At 49.2% G+C, this 20,922-nt stretch overlaps 1 protein-coding gene across 2 annotated transcripts in view; it reads left to right on the top strand.

Annotated features, from left to right (window-relative positions):
• LOC113821319 (integrin alpha-PS2) overlaps window positions 1–20,922 on the top strand; it is a 131,555-nt gene that overhangs the window by 102,560 nt on the left and 8,073 nt on the right. For both annotated transcript variants that reach the window (XM_070130730.1, XM_070130731.1), the window contains 7 exons: window positions 8,404–8,633; window positions 8,924–9,076; window positions 9,224–9,424; window positions 9,551–9,726; window positions 9,835–9,965; window positions 13,176–13,324; window positions 14,707–14,918. In XM_070130730.1, the coding sequence (XP_069986831.1) occupies window positions 8,404–8,633; window positions 8,924–9,076; window positions 9,224–9,424; window positions 9,551–9,726; window positions 9,835–9,965; window positions 13,176–13,324; window positions 14,707–14,918 (1,252 nt within the window). The remainder of the gene's footprint in view (window positions 1–8,403; window positions 8,634–8,923; window positions 9,077–9,223; window positions 9,425–9,550; window positions 9,727–9,834; window positions 9,966–13,175; window positions 13,325–14,706; window positions 14,919–20,922) is intronic.

Here is a 20,922-nt window from a genome sequence, read left to right as displayed (position 1 = left end):
CTAATCTCTCCCCCTTCGCGAGGAATCACTCGAGCAGCAAGCCGGGCGGGGTTCGGTCACGGGCGGAGCGAGCGGAGGTGGGCGTGACAGCGCACTCGGTCGGCGGGATGGGAGGGGCGTGGGCGTCCGTGACAGAGAACTCGCCCGTCTCGTTTACGGCGCCCACTTCGGTCCCCCCCCCTCTCACCCCCTCCCTCCCCCCACGCCCTTATACCCACCCCCTCCCTCACCCCACGCCCTTATACCCACCCCCTCCCTCACCCCACGCCCTTATACCCACCCCCTCCCTCACCCCCATACGCCCGGCCACCCCCTCCCTCACCCCACGCCCGCCCACCCCGCCCGCCCGAAGCTAGTGGGGGCGTGATAAAGTGTTCCGGTGTTTGGAGGCGCGGGCGAGGGCTACTTTCATGCTGGTGCATATATGGAGTCTGGGGTGCTGGAGTGGGAAGTAGATGGGGAGGGAGGAGAGGGGAAGGAGGAAAGGAAGATGAGGGAAGGGGAAGGGGGAGGGAGGGGGAAGATGGAGGGGGGGGTGAAAGGAGTTGAAATGAGGGAGGGAAGAAGGGAAGGGAGGAGAGTAAGAAAGGAATGGGGAGATGGGGGAGAGGATTGTCGGGGGAGGGGGACGGAAGAGAGGAGAGGAGGGAGGAGGAGAGAGAGAAAGGAGAGGTGTGTGAAGGAGAAGGGAGGGAGGAGAGAAAGGAAAGACATAGAGAAAGAGGGGATGGGGGAGGGGGATGGGGACGTGAGGAGAGGAGGAGAGAGGGTGGGGGGGAGAGGTGTCGGGGAGGAAGGTAAGAGGGTGGTGTTGGGGAGGGAGGGGAGGCGCCTTTCCTTGTGATATATTGGATGAACCTGAGAGGCAGCCGAAGAGTAATAAAAAAAAAAATGGATGCTTCATGGAGTGGGATTTCCCTTCTCTCTCCTCCCCCTCTCCCTCCCTCTCTCTCTCTCCCTCTCTCTCTCTCTCTCTCTCTCTCTCTCTCTCTCTCTCTCTCTCTCTCTTTCCCCGTCTTTCACTATTTTTCCTGTTTCTTTGTAATTTTGTTTTAGTATTGTCGTGTTCTCTTTATTATTGTTTTCTTTTCCTGTTCCTCTCGTTTGTATTCCTGTCTGGTCACATTAACGTGGTATATTTGGCGGTTCCTTGGCCGTGTTGTACAGCGTCAAGAAATGCGAGAATTGAGCAAAATTGGAAGAGGAGGATACAGGAATAACAGGGAAATGGGAAAGATGGTTTTGTGTGTGTGTGTGTGTCTGTATGTGTCTGTATGTGTGTGTGTGTCTGTATTTATATGTGTCTGTATGTGTGTGTGTGTGTGTCTGTATGCCTGTGTGTGTCCGTGTCTATATGTTTCTGCGTCAGTATGTCTGTGTGTCCATGTCTATATGTTTCTGCGTCTGTATGTCTATGTGTCCATGTCTGTATGTCCGTGTCCGTGTCCGTGTCCGTGTCTGTGTGTGGCCATAAATCCGTGGGGAAAGTAAGCGTAAGGACAGAGGGAACAAAGGACACCATTACCTCCCATATCTATTCATTCATGGACTTTCTCACCCTCCTTAGAGTCAACAAAGCGACATTGATGTGATTTCTTTGCAATGATTATTATCTGATGTTGATGCCTGTTAAATGTCTTGTTTTGCAAGTTGTTGGGTTTGTTTACTGTGATAGTTTTTTGTAATGTATGTTCTTTCTTTCTCTCTTTCTGTCTCATTCTCTCTCTCTCTTTCTCATTCTCTCTCTCTCTCTCTCTCTCTCTCTCTCTGTCTCTCTCTCTCTCTCTCCTCCTCTCTCCCTCTCCTCCCTCTCCCACTCTCCCTCTCCCTCTCCCTCTCCCCTCTCCCTCTCCCTCTCCCTCTCCCTCTCCCTCTCCCTCTCTGCCTCTCTGCCTCTCTGCCCCTCTCCCTCTCTCCCTCCCCCTCCTTCTCTTTCTCTCTATCTCTCCTCTCTTTCTTTTTGCGTTTGTTTGTCGGGTATCGTTGAGAAGTGGAGGAGGTGACGCAGGTGGAGCATGTCACCGGGGCACGACAGGCTCCGCCCCTGCCACGGCGGCCGGTCAACCCCCCCCCCCCTTCCTCCTCCTGGTCGAGACGGAGGCACTTGGCGAACCGATAGCCAGAGTGCACGTTTAATGACGCTGGGTCGGTTGGATTGTCTTTTTTTTTTCTTTTCTTCTTTTTTTTGCGGATAAAATTCGTTTAATGACGCTGGGTCGGTTGGATTGCGTTTTTTTTTTTTTTTTGTCTTTCTTTTTTTGCGGGTAAAATTGTGAGTAAGGTTGTGGAAGAGGAGGATAAAGGAATAATAGGGAAATGGGAATGTGCTTTCTTTCTTTCTTTCTTTTTTGCGAGTAAAATTATGAGTAAGGTTGGAAGAAGAGGATAAGGGAATGATTGGGAAATGGGAGAGATGGTTGTAAGTGTGTGTGTGTGTGTGTTAAGAGAAGAGCTTTCAGAATCGCTGCATTGTCTGATTTTGTTGCGAGAATTAACAAGCAAGGAGAAATGTTGCAATTGCTGCGACATGGGATTTTTTTCCTTTCTTTTTCTTCTCTCTCTTTCTTTTCCCTTTTCTTTTTTCTCTTTCTGTTTTCTCCCTCTTTCTTTTCCTTTTTCTTTTTTCTCTTTCTTTCTTTTTCTTTTTCTCTTTCTTTTCCTTTATCTTTTTTCTCTTTCTTTTTTTTTCTTTTTCTCCCTCTTTCTTTTCCTTTATCTTTTTTCTCCCTCTTTCTTTTCCTTTATCTTTTTTCTCTTTCTTTCTTTTTCTTTTTTTTCCTTCGAGGTTTTTCTCTTGCGGGCGTGATGATGATAGGCAGGTGGCGGGGTCGTGATAGCAAAGCCACCCACGACCCACGCCTGTTTTCCTGGTGGATATGGGCGTTGTTAGAAGGCGCGAGAGAATGCTTCCAAACCGCTGAATGTACGTGAATGTACGTCATAAACTCATGAACGTACATGATGTTGTAATTGTGGAAATGCGTTCAGATTTAGATACGTCATGATAGGAAATTGTCTCTTATTGTAACGAGAGTGGAAATGCGTTCAGATTTGGATACGTCATGATAGGAAATTGTCTCTTATTGTAATGAGAGTGGAAATGCGTTCAGATTTGGATACGTCATGATAGGAAATGGTCTTACATGATATTGTAATTGTAGAAATGCGTTCAGATTTAAGTACGTCATGATAGGAAATTGTCTCTCCTTGCCGCTGTCTGCCAGGGCGGTGCGTAGTCCTCCCCTCTGAGCTCCGTGCCGCGTATGTGCCCGGAATTAATCCCATATATTCTAATCCCGCGTAATCCCCCCCGAGATGGAGTCTGGAGGTGCGGGTAAATGGGCAAAAGGGCTGAAAGTGTTGCAAATCCCCCCTAGTCGTGGCGGCGTCTCGGTCTTAGGCACCGATCTTTTTCTCTCTGCTTTTTTTCCTCCCCCTTAACGCCAGCGCGGCGCCTCACCACCCCCCTCCCTCCTCCTCCTCCCCCTCCCTCCTCCCCCTTCTACCAGACGCTCGGAAGGGGTAGAGGGAGGGGTGGTGGTGGGGGAAGGGGGGGAGGTTGGGGTTGATCTACCTTCCTGCTCCCACAGCCCCGTTCTCTCCCGTTCTCATGCTCGTACGCCTGGGCATCATGGGCATCCGTCATCAGTCATTTCCCAGGCCTGTTCCTAGTAATTCCCCTCTCTCTCCCGTTCACTCCCTCCCATTCGCTCCTCTCCTATCCCCTCTCTCCCCTCCTATCCTCTTCCTCTCCTCCGCAGGAACTTCCCTCTTACCCAACTTGACTTACCTTTCCTCCTTCAGCTCTCTCCCTGCCCCTTGCCCAGGACGTAACTCCTTCTCCCCATTACCCAACACGCCCTTGGCCTCTCTTCCCCCTCCAGCTTCCCCACTAGACGCCACTCAACGCTTCCCCACCTCCGATTCACGAACCCCCCCCCCCCCCCCCACCCACCCCCGACACGCACTTGTTATCTTCCTGAGCCTCCCCACTGGACGCCAACCCCCCCCTCCCTCCCTACCTCACACCGGACACATACATGCCTCTCCTCCCCAGTCTCCCCATCCCCCTCCTCTCTACGCCCCGTTCTCACATCTAAGACACACTTGCATCTCCTCCTCACCTGGTCGCCTCTGCTCTTCTCTCCGTCCGCCTCCCCTACAGCCGACACACTTACCTCTCCTCCCCAGCCTCCCCACCTGTCCGTCTCCCCTCCCCTTCCCCTACAGCCGACACACTTACCTCTCCCCACCTGGCCGCCTCCACTCCATTCTCTCCCTTCTTCCTCCCCTACAGCCGACACACCTACCTCTCCTCCCCAGCCTCCCCACCTGTCCGCCTCCCCGCCTGGCCGCCTCCCCACCTGGCTGCCTCCCTCCCTTCTCTCTTGCTCCCTCCCCTACAGCCGACACACTTACCTCTCCTCCCCAGCCTCCCCACCGCGCCTCCTCCCCAGCCTCCCCGCCTGACCGCCTCCCATCCCCGCCTGGCCGCCTCCCCACCTGGACGCCTCCCCTCCCCTTCCCCCTCCGCCTCCCCTACAGCCGACACACTTACCTCTCCTCCCCCAGCCTCCCCACCTGGCCGCCTCCCCTCCCTTCTCTCCCTCCCCAAGCACCTGCGCCGTCTCGATGCAGCGGACAAGAAGGCAATCCGATTAAAGGCTTTCGGAGGCCGTTCCTGACTCGATGAGGGTGGCTCGTCGTCCGGCTGGCGTCCTCCGATTTACGACGCTCACGAGAGGCTTGGGATTCGGGTTCTGTGCGTCACATCTCATTACCTATTTATGTATTAATTTATGGATTCTCGTTCCCGAATCGAGGGTTTATGAGGAACGGGTGTTGGGGAGGATGATGTCATGGACGTAAGGGGTATGACGGGTATTTACCATGACGCAAAGTTTTGAAGAGATTCGGAGGGACTAGATCGTGTGTCCGCGCAAACAACTGGAATACGTTGTTTATTTGGGTTTAACTGCGCCGGCGGTGCTTCCTGCTTCTGTTTACGTGCGTTTATTTGTGCGCAGATATTAGGGCTGTGCGTGGCGGGGAGGAAGAGGAACGGAGAGGATAGTACTGTTTGGAGTAGCGTTGTTGATATTGAAGAAGGAAGGTGTAAATCTTCTCGCTTTCGGGGCCTGCCACTCGAACGCACAGAAACTGTTGCCAGACGAGGAGGCTTCGCGGGAGGACGAGCGTCGCCACAAATCACGCCGAAGGTCCAAGCAACGCGGGGGTGAAGCAGCCAGCCATGTGTCTTCGGCCCATCACGATTATGTCAGGGTTAACAAATCAGCCCCGCAATTGTTCTATCACGGCGCCCCCGCCCGGAGATTTATGTCGCCTCGCTCGTTGGTCCGGGGTTACAGCGGTGTGACAGCCGCCCCCCCCCCCTCCCCTCCTCCTCCTCTTACCCCTTCCCACCTTCCCTTTACCCCTCCCCACCTTCCCCTTCCCCCCCTCCCGTTATTTATTGAGTGGCCGTCTGTGTACTGCCCTCCCCTGGTGGTGGGTCCTGCCGGTAAATCATTGGCAAGTGTTAACGGGGGAATTACGAACTGTCTCGTTGTCCTAATTGGTGTGAAGAGCTCATTAAGGTGATAAAAAGAGTCGTTGGTAATCTCTAAATTTGTTTGTTTTCGAAATTTCCACTGTGACGTCACGTGCAGTGGAGAACAAGGGTTGAAGTGGCTTGCAGTTTGTCTTTGTATACTGGGGGTTTGTTCAACACAAAGGATTAGCGGCCAGCGACGTGAGAGAAATGTCAGGAGTTCACTAGAGGGTAACTTGTAGAAGAGAAATGTTCAATTTATCACCACCCCATTAGACGTGAGAAAATCCACACTACTTGGAAGGTATATGGGAGTTCTCACTCGCTCTTACATTCTCCCCTTTCATTCTGCATTACTTTATTTCCTTTTTGATACATTTCCCGAACGTTATAAAGATTCGAAAACGGACTGAACACTCCATTTCTCTCCACGGATTATATTTCCTCCCTCTTCCTAACGGAGCGGAGAGGCAGAGACGAACGTGATAAAGATTCGAAAACGGACTTATATTTCTCCATTTCTCTCCACGGTTTATATTTCCTCCCTCTTCCTAACGGGGCGGAGAGCCAAAGACGAACCAGGGTAGACTCGGCCCTCTCAAGGAGAAGGTGCAGGCTCCCTTTGCATTCCTGATGTATCTGGAGATAAGAATTAGATTAATGAAAAGAGACAAGATGGTTGATAACCCTTTCAATCGCCTCAGTGGTCCCTCAGTCGTCGAGGAGGGAGGAGGAGGCGAGGCGAGGCTGTGGCGCCCCTTCTCCTCATATGCGGCCGTCGTCGATGCCGCGACTTATCACTCAAATCATAATGCGATGAGATGAATATATTTTCTATTATGATCCCGGCTCATAAAATATGCGGCGAGGGTTGCGATGATAAATATTATGAGGGGGAGAATGTTCTCTGTCTTATCTTTTGTTGATGTTTTGGTAAGGCAGAATTAAATCTTAGAATGGCTGTGGTGATTATTCTAATCATAGTTTTTTTATGTAAATATTTAACTAGAAACCCAGTGAAATACCTAATTTGTTCCCGAGAGGGTACTCACCCGAGGGTTCTTAACAACCGGAGAAAATCAATGTAATATTCCTCTCTATAAAACATAAGAATTAACATGTCCATGGCCCCCCGCCGCCCATCCGCCCGTTAGCCCTCGCAGGTGAACAAAGAATACTAATACTTGGCCCTGAACACGCACGTGAGTCCCAGCACAAACACACGAGACAGAGAAACCTTATCTCAAGTGAGGGATTTCGGTCCGTTATCACACCAAACTTTGCTTTCGCGTTGCATTCCGTGACTCGCAGCGGCGTGGGCGGACGAGTGGGTTTGGTGGGTCGGGTGGGTTGGGGGGAAGGGTGGGCGTGACGGCATTGTTTACTTAAGAGGAGAGGGAGAGAAGTGTGGCGAGCTTGTGTGGTCAAGTGGGCTAGCCGTTGCACACACTCGGATGGATATTTATAGTGATGTATGTATGTACCGCCGTCAACTTATTGTGTGCTCTGAGTCGGTCCCCGTTATCGTCGTATCTCTGTTAACAAGTTGTATTGACTTGTTTTCTTTTCTTTATTTGGTCAAATCGAAGGCTTATATGTTATTAATCAGGTGTATTACCAGCCATAGAGAAATGTTTTAGTTTAGCTCTCGGATTTGACGACGGCGATGGTGACTGTCAGTGATACAAGTAGCCATGACGAGCCACGACTTTTTTTTCTGGGGGAAATGACCAGCTGACGCCTCTATCGGGATGGATCTGACACTGATACGCCAGCCGGGAGGGCACTGGGCTGACGAAAACCGTGATTGGGGCTGACAGTGCCCCCGACGCCCCTAATAGAAGAAATTGGAGACACGCTTCTCTGAGTGCTTGTGTGAGTGAGTGTGTGCGTGTGTGTGTGTGTGTGTGTGTGTGTGTGTGTGAGAAAGAGAGAGAGAGAGAGAGAGATTGTGTGTGTGTGTGTGTGTATGTGTGAGAGAGAGAGAGAGAGAGAGAGAGAGAGAGAGAGATTGTATGTGTGTGAGAGAGAGAGAGATTGTATGTGTGTGTATGTGCATGCGCGTCCTTGTATGTAGAAATGCATGTAGGGCCGCGTCTCGGCCGCCGCCTCCCACCCCGAGCCGGGTCCTCGAGCGCGATCAGTCACAGGTGTCGGATTATCAGACAATGGCGGGGAACGAGAACCCGAGGAGCGCGTGCGGCTTAACTCGGCGATCATCCGCTGTCGCTTTTCAAAGGACGTTAAATCGCGGCCTTTGTGCATGGGGGTCATCGCGCTGGAATCGGCCGCCGCAGTGATATGCGCGGCGCGTCTCCCGAGAGTCGCTTTTTATAAATGGCCCAGCTGATTGATCGTAAATTTCATGCGTCCAAAGATGGCGTCTCATGGAAGTCAAATGGCGCTAAAAACGTCATGACACGACGCCCGCGATATGTGGGACCGGCACCGCCCCGCCGCGCCGCCCGCCGCGCCCGTGCCGCCCTATTTGTCTCGAGCTCGTAAATGCAAAGGCGCCGTATGGGCTTCGCTAAACGGACGAGGCGAGGCTCCCGGGCGGGTTCAAAGCGGACCCTCAAGCGAGAGCGTGAACCGCGGACGGAGATTAGTCGGCCGAGCTGTCGTCCGAGATTAGGCTCCGGGGCAAGACAGGGCCAAACACAATAGCAGTAGTTACTCTCTCAAGGGGCCATTCAGGAGGAGAAGGGGTGGTCTTTGTCCGACGCGGGTTTGGCATCCCGTAATCCCTTGATGATTTGTATAGCATCCTTAAGCTAGATGAACCGCGACCGTTCTATCGCGAATTGTTCATGCTCTGACGAAACTGACGACACGCCCTTCTTCGATTCCAGGTCAGGTGTTTTACCAGGATCTGCTCAACCAGAGGGAGGCGCTGGCGACGGGCGAGGGACCCCAGCAGGACGACATGAGCTACCTGGGCTACTCTGTGGCCACGGGCGAGTTCAGCGGCGACGGCGAGGAGGACCTGGCGGTGGGGATGCCCCGCGGCAATAACCTGACGGGCCAGGTCGTCGTCTTCGACCACCGCCTCAACATCCTCTACAATATTACGGGTCACCAGGTAAGTCTTGCAGTTCGAGATGATAGCACCGACGCTAAAGAAAATCTATTGTGCTATTATTTTTTTTCCTAGTGCGTTTTCTCTCTCTCTCTCTCTCTCTCTCTCTCTCTCTCTCTCTCTCTCTCTCTCTCTCTCTCTCTCTTTCTCTCTCTCTCTCTCTCTCTCTCTCTCTCTCTCTCTCTCTCTCTCTCTCTCTCTCTCTCTCTCTCTCTCTCTCTCTCTCTCTCTCTCTCTGTCGACATCTAGGCTTTTGGAGATACTTTAATCTTGATCTTGTACTTTCCTCGCAGATCGGGTCATACTTCGGCTACTCCGTCACGGTCCTCGACGCCAACGGAGACGGCCTCGACGACGTGGCGGTGGGCGCGCCCTGGTACACGGACCCGGCGGCCTCCACGGACTTCGAGGAGGGGTCGGTGTCCGTCTACACGCAGACGCAGCAGGTGAGCGAATCTCTCACATATTTTCCTTCACATTTTTGTCATGTTTTCCTTTATCAAAGAACTTCATCGTGCTTTCAGTGCGCCTGTGATTTGTTTTTTTTTATGGTGTTTTAGTGTTGACAGTCAGTTCGCTCTTTCTCTCTGCAGCGTAACTTCCAGCTCTCGGGGCGGCTGATGGGCGACCGGTCCAGGAGTCACTTCGGGCTGTCCCTGGCGTCCCTGGGAGACCTCAACCGCGACGGCTACGGCGATCTGGCGGTGGGCGCCCCGTACGCCGGAGAAACGGCTCGGGGCGGCGTCTACATCTTCCTCGGGGGACCGAAAGGCCTGGCCAAGACTCCCTCTCAGGTCAGTAAAGATATTAGTGGGTTATGGCGAAGTATGGTGTTTGCTCACATCCTATTTACATTGGTTTGGCTTTTTTTTTTTTTTATTAGAGACCTGTATTTAATCTGTAATATGATCTCCCCGCAGGTACTTTTGGCGGAGGAACTGACGCAGGTGAACATCGGCACTTTCGGCTGGTCGCTCGCCGCGGGAGAAGACCTGGACGGAAACGAGTACCCCGACCTGGCGGTGGGCGCTTACGACTCCAACAAAGTCGCCGTCTTCCGCACGCGACCTGTGGTGCAGGTCAAGTCCGAGATAAGGTAAGTCCTACCCTCTGATACTTCTCCAAGAACGTACTTACCTTTGTGCTAATTCTGCATACATTTACCAGACACTTTCTCGTTCTCACCAGCATCTCTCCCCTTCAGTTTCAACGGCAGGAGCGGCATCATCGACCTGGACCAGCAGGGGTGTTCCCTTCAGGACGGCACCAACGTCCCGTGCGTGGCCCTCCAGTACTGCCTCACATACTCGGGCCACGGCGTTCCCAAGTTCCTCGGTGAGTAGATCTGCTCCCCTATGTGGCTCTTTGTATGGTTGATGTGGGCGTGGGCGTGCGTCGGAGGGAGGCTGAAAGTGGCCTTATTGTTAGCCCCGGTGACGTCATTGTTCATGTTCGTTGTATCAGGGGATATAAATCTTCCATTCACGTGAAGACTTGCGTCGACGGCTGCCAGCTGGGCCGATACAGCGCACAGACAGGAACGTTCTGTCCGCATGCATTCTTCCTTTCGTATAACAAGCCTTAGTCTAGAGAACACGACAGGAAAAGTCCAGACATAAAGAACCGGGAACTGCACACCTCTAAGTCAATACCTCACACACAAACATACACAAAAAGGCATCCCAAATCGGCGGCGACGGAGATCCTTCCCGTAACTCCCTTATGCCAGAACACGTTGAGCCTTGTCATTAGGGTTGAGGGATGTGCGAGTTAGCGAGAGGCCCTTGTGTCGAGCGGCTGGTGCTTAGTCCTTATGAGGTTGGGGCGGCTGGGGAGGTGCCCGTCAGCCTAATAGTATGGCGCTCTGTGGTGAGCGTTGATTTGTGGGGGGAGAGGGGGGAGTGGTAGATAGGGGAAGTAGAAGAGAGAGAGAGAAAGTAAGAAAGAAAGAGAGAAGGGGAGGGCAGAGAGGGAGAGAGAGAAGGAGAGGGGGGCAGAGAGGGATAGAGAAAGAAAGTAGGAAAGAGAGAGAGAGAGAGGTGGGGACAGAAAGGGAGGGAGAGAGAGAACGACAGAGACCGAGAGAATAGTGATTTAGAGAGACAAGACAGACAAAGGCAAGGAGAATGGTATTTTCAGTAGGTGATCCCAGCCCTAATGGCAGTGATAGTTTTAGAAGCGACGATCAGGTTTGTAGGCGCAGTCCAGTCATAACCACGAGCACAAACACTTCGTTGTTGTGATGGTGATTGCATTGCTCGTAAAAGCAGCCAGAGAGACAGCGGTTCTTCTTAGGCCCCTTTCTTTTCTCTTTCTTAAGAACCAACAAAAAAGTCAGCGTCGAAGCTCGGTAATTGCGGTGCTGGTCGTCTTTTAATTGTTACTTGTGGTGTTAGATGTTGCAGGGATCACGTGACATGAGCTTTGCGAGGGATCCGAGGGGTAAGGGACCGCGTAGAGGGAGGGTGAGTATAATAATAATTCTTTGGTGAAATTTAGTATGCCTTCCCCTTGACGACCTAGAATTAAAACGGACGAGTCCATCTGATAATAAAAAAAGGTAGTAAAAAATAGTGTAACGTTTAAAAATTCGAAACTCAAAACGTAGCGAGTGTCTCGAAACAAGACGTCGACACGTTCGTCATTTCTAAGTCCGAATTCTTGCAACGTTGCAAAATATCCCGGGGGGGGGGGGAGGAATCTTGCAGCATCACGAAGAGCTACTGCAGAACCCGCGCGTCTCCTGCTGAAGATGTTAGCATAGTATTTTTGCGCCGACAGCCGATGACGCAACGAACCTGACCTTTCTGTCGGCTTCCTGGTGGCGCTGCGGCCGCGGGGGAGGACTCACGCTGGGGCAAAACAAGGCTTAGTCACGTCTGCGAAAGGGGAACATGATAAAAGATGATTATTGCTCAGGGCGTTGCGATTGTGCAGGGAATGTTGCAGCGTGTCTTCATTAGCTAAGAAAGAGAAGTTTGACGTTATGTTTCAACATGTGATAGTGGCTCGATGTGTTGTTTTTTCTTTCTTTCTATCTTTCTTCTCTTTATTTCTTTCTATTTTTCTCTGCATTTCTTTCTATCGTTTTCTATACTTCTTTTCTATATTTCTTTCGATCTTCCTTTACTATATTTCTTTTCAATATTTCTTTCGATCTTTTTTCTATATTTCTTTCTGTCTTTCTTTTCTATATTTTTTTCTGTCTTTCTTTTCTATATTTCTGTCTATCTCTCTTTTCTATATTTCCGTCTATCTCTCTTTTCTATATTTCTTTCCATCTTCCTTTTCTATATTTCTTTCCATCTTTCTTTTTTCGATTTTTTTCTTTCTTTCGCAACAACGTCCGAACTTAACAATCAGCATTTCGTTCTCCCACAAACACCCCGTAAATAGACCCATTATCCACGTGGTCCGAATCACCGAAGCTCCGAAGCCCCGAACCACCGAAGCCCCGAGTGAAGCATCGAAAAAACAAATGAACAACCGCGGTCCATTTGCGTCCAGCCGATGACGGAGCTTCAAGTGGTGTGTAACTTATCGACGCTAAATGTTTGGCCGCCGCGCTTCGGTTCGTAAATAGATGTCGGGTAGAAATGCGGGTTGTGCGAGGTTGGGGTAAGGGAGGGGAAGGTAGGGTAGGGTAGGGGAAGGCAGGGTAGGGTAGGGGAAGGCAGGGTAGGGTAGGGGAAGGCAGGGTAGGGTAGGTGGGAGGTAGGAGAAGGCAAGGCAAGGAGGAGAAGGCAGGGCAGGGTAGGGGAAGGCAAGATAGGGCAAGGCAAGGCAAGGCAAGACAAGACAAGACAAGACAACAGGTTAAGGCAAGACAAGGCAGGGCAGGGGAAAGCAAAGCAAAACAATACAAGGCAAGACAGAGCAAGACAAGGCAAGACTGGGCAAGACAAGGCAAAGGAAAGGAAGAAACGGGATTATCTTTACGGTTCAGATGAAGCTTTTATAGCGCCCGTTATGAATGGCGGATGATCTCGAGGTCCTAACGACAGATGAGATGTCTGACGTTTATGACTGAGGTCGTGAATAGCGAGTCCTTTGTGCCGCAGACGCAAAAAAAAAAAAAAAAAGACAATCTCAGTCCGGCCGGGTATGTTTAGGGGTATACACATGCGATTGTGTCACAGCTGATTTCGACTTGTGATAGAATTCCGTTGGTTTTAACTGATGCGGGTTTTGTGTGTGTGTGTGTTTGTGTGTTTGTGTGTATGGTCGGGGTATGATGCTGAATTTTTCCCCTTTTTCATGTTTGGAAGAGTTTATTTCCCCTGTGTTATTATATTTTATTTATTATTTTATGTGTTTGTGGTGAATTATCTCTTTTCAAGTTTTTTTCTGTTATTTTTTTATTATTTTTTGTGCTTTTGTGCTTGTTTTTTTCTGTTATTTTATTCATTTTTGTGCTTATGGCGGTGTATATGGTCTGCGTTCAATACTGAATTATTAATAAGATTTTTTTCTTGTCCCTATGTTACTTTTATTTTATTTATTCATTTATTCATCTATTTATTTATTCATTTATCTCCCTCGCAGAAGTAGAAGTGTCCTTGAAGCTGGACCGTCAGGCTGAGCTGTCTCCGCGCATGTTTTTCCTGGAGAAGGAGAAACACTCGGTCTCCAATTCCACCATCGAGCTCAGGAAGTCCGTCAAGGGATGCAAGTCGGTGTACACTTACATCACCGTAAGTATTTTAACAACATTTTTTTTGAGTGTTGATTTTTTTCTTCCTTTTCTTCTTCTTCTTCCTTTTCCTTTTTTTGATGATTTTTTTCTTCATTTTCTTCTTCATTTTCTTTTTCTATTCTTTGGCTTCTTCGTTTTTTTTTCTTTTCCTATTCTTTGGCTTCTTCCTCTTCTTTCTATTTCTTCTTTATCGTTGCCTTTTTCTTTCTCTTTTCTTCTTCTTTTGCTTTGTCTTCTTATTCTTCTTATTCTTTTTCCTCTTCTTTCTATTTCTTCTTCTTCGTCTTCCTTTTTTCTCTTTTCCTATTCTTTTGGTTCTTATTCTTTCTATTTTCCCTCTTCTTTGCTTCTTATTCTTCTTTTCCCTCTTCTTTTGCTTCTTATTCTTCTTTTTCTTTATCTTTTCCTCTACTTCTTCTTCTTCTCCCTCTTGGTGACTCCGCAACGGACTCATTTCCCGAAAGAGACTTAAATGGCAAAATCTATTGGGTTGATCTTTGTTGTGATTGATGGTGTTATTTTTTGTGTGACACTGGCGAACCGTTGCCTTTTTGATGTGCCTGTTCGCCAGCTGATCCATCATCAGCTGGACTCTCCCTCTCTCTCTTTCCCTTCTCCCTTTTGACTCTCTCTCCCCCTTCTCTCCTCCTGGAGTCTCTCTCTCTCTCTCTCTCTCTGTCTGTCTCTCTGTCTCTCTCTCTCTCTCTCTCTCTCTCTCTCTCTCTCTCTCTCCTCTCCCTCTCCCCTCTCCCTCTCCTCTCCCTCCCTCTCCCTCTCCCTCCCTCCCTCCCTCCCCTCTCTCTCTTCTCTCCCTCCCTCCCTCCCTCCCTCCCTCCCTCCCTCCCTCCCTCCCCCGCTCCTTGACTCTCCTTTCACGTGCCCCTCTCCTCGCTATCCTTCATACCTCCCCTTTCTCGCTCTCATTACCTCCCCTTTTCCTAATGACCGGCCCACTCTGCCGTCATCTCCCCCCCTCTGGGCTCTCCCACCTGCTTCTCAACGCATTAACAACCTTCTTCTTCTCCTTTTCCCCTCCCTTCCTCTTCTTTTCCATTCTCCATTCCCCTTCTCTCCTCCTCCTCCCTTCCTCCTTTTTTTCCTACCTCCCATCGCCTTCTTGTATCTTCCTCTCTTTCCTTCCTTTTTTCCTACCTCCCATCGCCTTCTCTCTCTCCTCCCTTCCCCTTCATTCCATCTTCCCTTCCCTTTCCTCCTTCTACTTTTCTCCCCCCTCCCTTCCCCCTTCCTTCCCCTTCTCTCCCTCCTCCCTTTACCTTCTCTCCCTTCTTCCCCTTCTCTTCCTCCCCCCTTCCCCGTTTTTCCTTCCTCCCTTCCCTTTCTTTCTCACTTCTCACCACCCGCTTCTCCTCCTCCCCCCAGAGCGATCCCCGCGATAAGCTGACGCCCCTGGAAGCGGAGATGCACTACCGCCTGCCGGAGGGTCGGCCTCGTGTCCCCCGCGAGGTGCTGCGCGCGATGCTGGCTCCTCCTGCGACGGGAGAGCGAGAGGCGACCCGCACGACCATCTACATCAAGAACAACTGCGGCGAGGACAACGTCTGTGTGCCGGACCTCAAGACGAGGGTCAAGACGTAAGTAGCAAGGGCTTCAGACCTTCGATTTTTCGGGCGTTTTGGAGGTCAGACCTTCGATTTTTCGGGCGTTTTGGGGGTTCAGACCTTCGATTTTTCGGGCGTTTTGGAGCTCAGACCTTCAATTTTTCGGGCGTTTTGGAGCTCAGACCTTCAATTTTTCGTGTTTTGGAGCTCAGACCTTCAATTTTTCGTGTGTTCTGGAGCTCAGACCTTCAATTTTTCGTGTTTTGGAGCTCAGACCTTCAATTTTTCGTGTGTTTTGGAGGTCAGACCTTCAATTTTTCGGGCGATTTGGTCATGTAAAGTTGTTTTCGAGGGTCTTTAGGACGGCGGCGTTAGCATATCCAGCGCCCCGAGGTAATGGCGGCATTCGTGTATGTTTCAAAATACCCGAGAGGTTGTAGAAATCGAGATGGAGTGTATTCAGACACGTAAGCCATTGGGTTTAGGAAAAAATAGGATTTAACTAATACTACCTCGCCCTTTGCACGCTCTTCTTTACAAAGTTTTTTTTTCTGTCAAAGGAAAGGGAACGAAAAGAGGTGAACGATCAGTGAATAGTCATTCATTTGAATTGCAAAGCAGTAAGCTGCCGCAGTGCACTGAATGGGCGAACTTGGCTTTTTTTTTTCTTTCTTTCTTTCTTTTTTTCTCTCTCTCCTTTTTAACTTTGCACACTTGCTTTTTTTCTTTTTCTTTGTATATATATTTAGATTTTTTTAAGCCTCTTTTCCTTCGTTTCTTTCAAGGCTATAAATAACACAAATATTTTCTTTCTTATCTCCTTGTTTTTATCGTTTCTTTTTCGACGCTCGGCGCGATTCCGAGAATTACTCGAGAAACGAAAATATGCCTAATTGTGCATGTAATAAGCTGCTTGTTTACTTAACGTCAGAGCAAAGGGGGTGTGAAGTAGAGTGGCGTAGATACACCCGAGCTTTGAATAAATAAACGAGCTGTTTTGGCATAATGAAACGCATATCTCTCATTGGATTTCCCGCGCTTTCTTTGCCCGCCATCTTTCTTTCGTGTATCCTCAACCCCGTTATTTTCATCTCTCTTTATCTTCTGCTTTTCCATTCTTCTTTCGCCATCTCTCCCCCATACCTTCGTTGACATTAAAGGGTTTTTACACTCGCATATGTTGTGGGGGATCGCTAACCTGTGGGATCCGAACGCTTAAAACGTCCGTTACGCGGTGATACGATCCCGCCGTTTGTGGCGAAGTTGATCCTCTTTTGTTTTATTGCTCAGTTGGCGGCTTTTTTACATTCTGGCTGTTTAGGCGATCACACCTTTTTTTGTGAGGATAGACTTATATTAAGGGGACGGTAATTCTCGCTCGCTTTCTCTCGCTCGTGTAAAATTGGCTAATGGCTTGAATGGAAGCGAAAATAGTCCAGTTAATATGCCGCCATATTTTTTTTTTTTTTGGGGGGGGGAGGGGAGGGGACGCGAGCTAACTTTGGCGCACTCCCCGACCCGCTATTGTTTCGAGTAAATGATCTTTTGTTTTGAGGCAAATGGGCGTATTTGGTGACGTATCTGGGCGCCATATCTCGGCAATGTCGTTTAAGGGCGTCTTTGAGGGGGGTTCCTGTTGCCATGATGTTGCCATTGTCGTTTTATTATTATTTTATGTCATTTTCTTAACTAAGTGGCATTGGTTAGTGGGTGGCTGGTCCGCTCCTTGCAGTCTGGGTGGTCGTTGTACCCTCTTTTCAGTGTGGTTAGTGTTTATGTAAAAGGAATGGCGGTTGAGGAATTATTAGCCATTGCGCATACGTGTTTTCTTCCTTCCTTCTCTCCCTCTCTGTCTTCCTTTCCCGTGATTTCTCTGTGTATCTATCCAGCTGTCTGTCTATCCGTTTATCTGTTCCTATATCTACTCTTCACGTGTCTTTAGACTTCTCTCTCTCTCTCTCTCTCTCTCTCTCTCTCTCTCTCTCTCTCTCTCTCTCTCTCTCTCTCTTCCTCTCTCTCTCTCTTTCCCTTTCTCTCTCTCCCTTCTTCCCTCCCTCCCATCTCATCTCCCTTCTCTGTCCTCTCCCTCCCTTCCTTCCTCCCTCTTTCTTCTACCCCGCTCTCTCTCCTTTCCCTCCCTCTCATCTCCACCTTTCTCCCTTTCCACGCTCTTTGCCACCACACACCCTCCCCCTCCCACCCCCACCCCTCGCAGGACCCACCATATCCGCCCCGCATCGCTCAATATGGATATCCTTTAGCCACATTAACATAGCCGCGTTGGCCTTGCGAACGACATTGATCTAGTCCCGCTTATAAATAAATAAATGAATAAAAAAGAAAAATAAGTCGCATCTGGCTGTCCTAGGGTTTGGAATGTATAGAGACGGATTTTGTGTCGTGTGTTTGATGTGTGTTTTGGATATGTGGATATGGGGAGGTTGTGTTTTTTCTCTTTCTTTCTTTCTGTTTGTCTCTCTCTCTCTCTCTCTCTCTCTCTCTCTCTCTCTCTCTCTCTCTCTCTCTCTCTCTCTCTCTCTCTCTCTCTCTCTCTCTCTCTCTCTCTCTCTCTCTCCCTCCTTATCTTCTCGTTTTATCTTTTTCTCTCTCTTTTTCCTGTATCTCTCTCACTCTCTCTCTCTCCCTCCTTATCTTTCTATCATCCCTTTTTTTCTCTTCTCCCACCTATCTCTCACTCACTCACTCACTCACTCACTCACTCTCTTTCCCTCTCCAAAATACTTTAATAAATTAGCTTTAAATGTCCCACTTCCATCCGCTAGCCTCAACATGTACTTAGCATACGGGGTCACGGCATACGAGGCCACAAGGGATTATGTCATGTTAGTCTTCTGGAGTAGCGTGAACAAGATCTTCGCCTCTTCTCCCCCCTCGTTGGAGTGTTACCCTGCAAACTTCATTTCCACTATTAAGCTAAACAGCTGGTCATTTGCTTGTCATTTGTTTTGGTTGTTTGCTTGTTGTAAAGGCTTTATGCGTGTAGGGTTGTTAAGGAATTATATTTCGGTTTGATGTGTTTATTTCTGTGTTGATTTTACTCTGGTTGTTTGGGTGTTATAAACGGCTTTATATGCGTGTAGAGTTACTAAGATTTTGTTGGGGTTGATGTGTTTATTTTTGTGTTGAATTTACTCTGGTTATTTAAGTGTTGTAATCGACTTTATGCGTGTAGAATTATCAAGAAAATTATAATTTGGTTCGATGTATTTATTTCTGTGTTGATTTTATACTTCGGTTAACTGTGTTGTAAGCGACTTTTACACCCATCAAATTCTCAAGAAATTATATTTAGGCATTCACACACATCTATTTCCACGTTGATTCTGCAACATAGGAATACACGGGTGGACGCCGGCTGCACACGGACGCCACGCAACACTTGACAACGAGGGACAGCCAGCCCCCTTAACCCTCGCTAACGCCCCGCCTCCCCCTCGTTAACCTTCGCTCTTTCCCATTATCATTACTGTCATCAGGATTTTGCAGACGGTCGTATGTGTTTGTGTTTGCGTGTGCGTGGGTGTTGGTGGGTTTGTTTGGGTGCGTGAGGTCGGGTGGAAGACAGACGGGGATGGGGAGAGATGTAGAAAGTTGGAGAAAGAGAGAGATGTAGAAAGGTAGAGAGAGAGGGGAAGAGACATAGAAAGACAGATAGAGAATGGGAGAGATGTAGAACGACAGAGAAAAGGGGGTAGGAGCTAGAAAGACAGAAAGAGAAAAACATAGAAAGACAGATAGAGAAAGGGAGAGATGTAGAAAGACAGAGAGAGAGGGGAAGAGACATAGAAAGACAGATAGAGAAAGGGAGAGGCATAGAAAGACAAGCAGAGAAGGGGAGAGACATAGAAAGACACACACAGAAAGAGAGAGACAGAGAGACACAGAAAGACAGACATAGAAAGGGAGAGACAGAAAGACAGAGAAAGGAAAAGGCATAGAAAGACCGACAGAGAAAGGGAAGAGACATAGAAAGACAATCAGAGAAAGGAAAAGAAAGACCGACAGAGACAGAGAAGGAGAGAGACAAAGACAAACAGACAGCAACAGAGTCAGTGTCCGTTTGTTCCTCACCCCGCCATGCAGAGGCATTGCCCAGACACCCGATAGTGAGCCAGGGAGGTGGCAAAGGGGCAAGTGCGGGAAATGCACCATACTGCAAGGCCAAAGGTGACCACTCTGATGTGGTCCAACACCATGCCCTGTTCAACTGTAAGGTACCAAGCCAGAAGCTCAAAGACATGGGATGGTCTTTCCTGTAACCAAAAAAAAAGTCCTTTGTTACTGTTATTGCAACCTTTTTTATTTATTTTGTTTTAGATGTTAATGGGAACATTAATTAATGAGTCTCTAACCAAGAAAAAAGTCCTATGTCACTGTTATTGCAACCTGTTAGACTTTTTTTTAATATTATTTTATATGTTAATGGGAAAGTTAATTAATGAGTCTGAGAGATCGAGACCTCGTAGCGAAAAATATTTCATATGAGAAAAAAAAAACAAGAAAGAAAAAGAGGAGAGGCCAGTGGTGTGGGAACGGCCATGTGGTCCACGCTGCTTATTATACAGGACCATGAGGCGGAGGGCGAGTGGCCAGCGTCGCCGCTACATGAAACTTTCATGAACTGACCCCAGAGCCCGGGTTTTCACGCGGTAGAACCCCCACCCCCCTTCACGTTGCTGGATAAGGGGAGGGGGGGGTTATAGTGGGAATTTGAAATGATGGGATACTGCCTCTCTCTCCGCCTTTTCTTCTTTTCTGTTCTGTTCTCTTCTCTTTTTTCTCTTCTCTTCTCTCTCTCTCTCTCTCTCTCTCTCTCTCTCTCTCTCTCTCTCTCTCTCTCTCTCTCTCTCTTTCTCTCATTCTCCATTCCTCTTCTCTCTCTCTCTCTCTCTCCCTCTCTCTCTCTTCTCTCTCTCTCTCTCTCTCTCTCTCTCTCTCTCTCTCTCTCTTTCCACCAAACAATCTAAACAACTTTTATATCTAATCCCTCCTCCCCTTCCCCTCAGTCTCTCTCTCTCTCCCACTCGTACATTTCCCCTCATTGCTTATCAACCTATCTATCTATCTATCCCCCTACCTTCTGCCATGGGAAACATTCCTTCAGCACCACGAACTTCACGCGTCGAGGCCTGTTCTCTGTCCAAGAGGATGACTTACACGAAGGTTATGTTAATGTTGACGTGAGGTTGACGGGCCAGGCCTTCTTGGGTCGTCCGGTCGAGGCTGATGACGGTCCTCATTGCGCTGCGGTGAAGGAGATCCGTTGTAGGTTCCTTCTGGGTTAGGTTGTCGTCGGTCTTCGTAGCGTGGTGGTCTTTTAATGTTCTCTTAGATGGCCTTTTGGGGATGTCTGGGGCTACCTACCTTTCTGGCTATGTTGAGTGGGATGAAAAGGAATACTTTCAGGTCTTTCAAATGAAGGATTAGATATAGGGTTCGCACTGACTCACACACACACTCTCTCTATCTTTTTTCTGTGTCTTTCGACTTTCCATTCTCTCCTCTTCTGCCATCACTTCCTTCCTCTGTCCTCTCCTCCCTCTTCCTTCTCTACCTTCCTCTCTCTCTCCTCTCCTCTCCCTCTCTCCCTCTTCCTCTCTCTCTCTCTCTCTCTCTCTCTCTCTCTCTCTCTCTCTCTCTCTCTCTCTCTCTCTCTCTCTCTCTCTCTCTCTCTCTCTCTCTCTCTCTCTCTCTCTCTCTCTCTCCCTCCCTCCCTCCACTCCTTCTCTCTCTCCTCTCTCCTTCCCCTGCTCTCTCTCTCTCTCCCTCCCTCTCTCTCTCTCTCTCTCTCTCTCTCTCTCTCTCTCTCTCTCTCTCTCTCTCTCTCTCTCTCTCTCTCTCTCTCTCTCCCTCTCTCTCTCTCCCTCCTCCTCCCTCCCTCCTCCCTCCCCCTCCCTCCCCCTCTCCCTCCCTCCCTCCAAGGAACGTTTGTTTTTTTCTCTCCTTCGACTGACAATGAAGCCGTCAACCGCCCCGCGCTGAGCGATCTCGTGAATCCAGGCCTGGCCGCCGTGTT

This window comes from Penaeus vannamei, chromosome 15, assembly GCF_042767895.1.
Source record: "Penaeus vannamei isolate JL-2024 chromosome 15, ASM4276789v1, whole genome shotgun sequence".
In the NCBI taxonomy this organism is placed as follows: domain Eukaryota; kingdom Metazoa; phylum Arthropoda; class Malacostraca; order Decapoda; family Penaeidae; genus Penaeus; species Penaeus vannamei.
The sequence above is the reverse complement of the archived record's forward strand: the minus strand, read 5'-3'. Positions and strand labels throughout refer to the sequence as shown.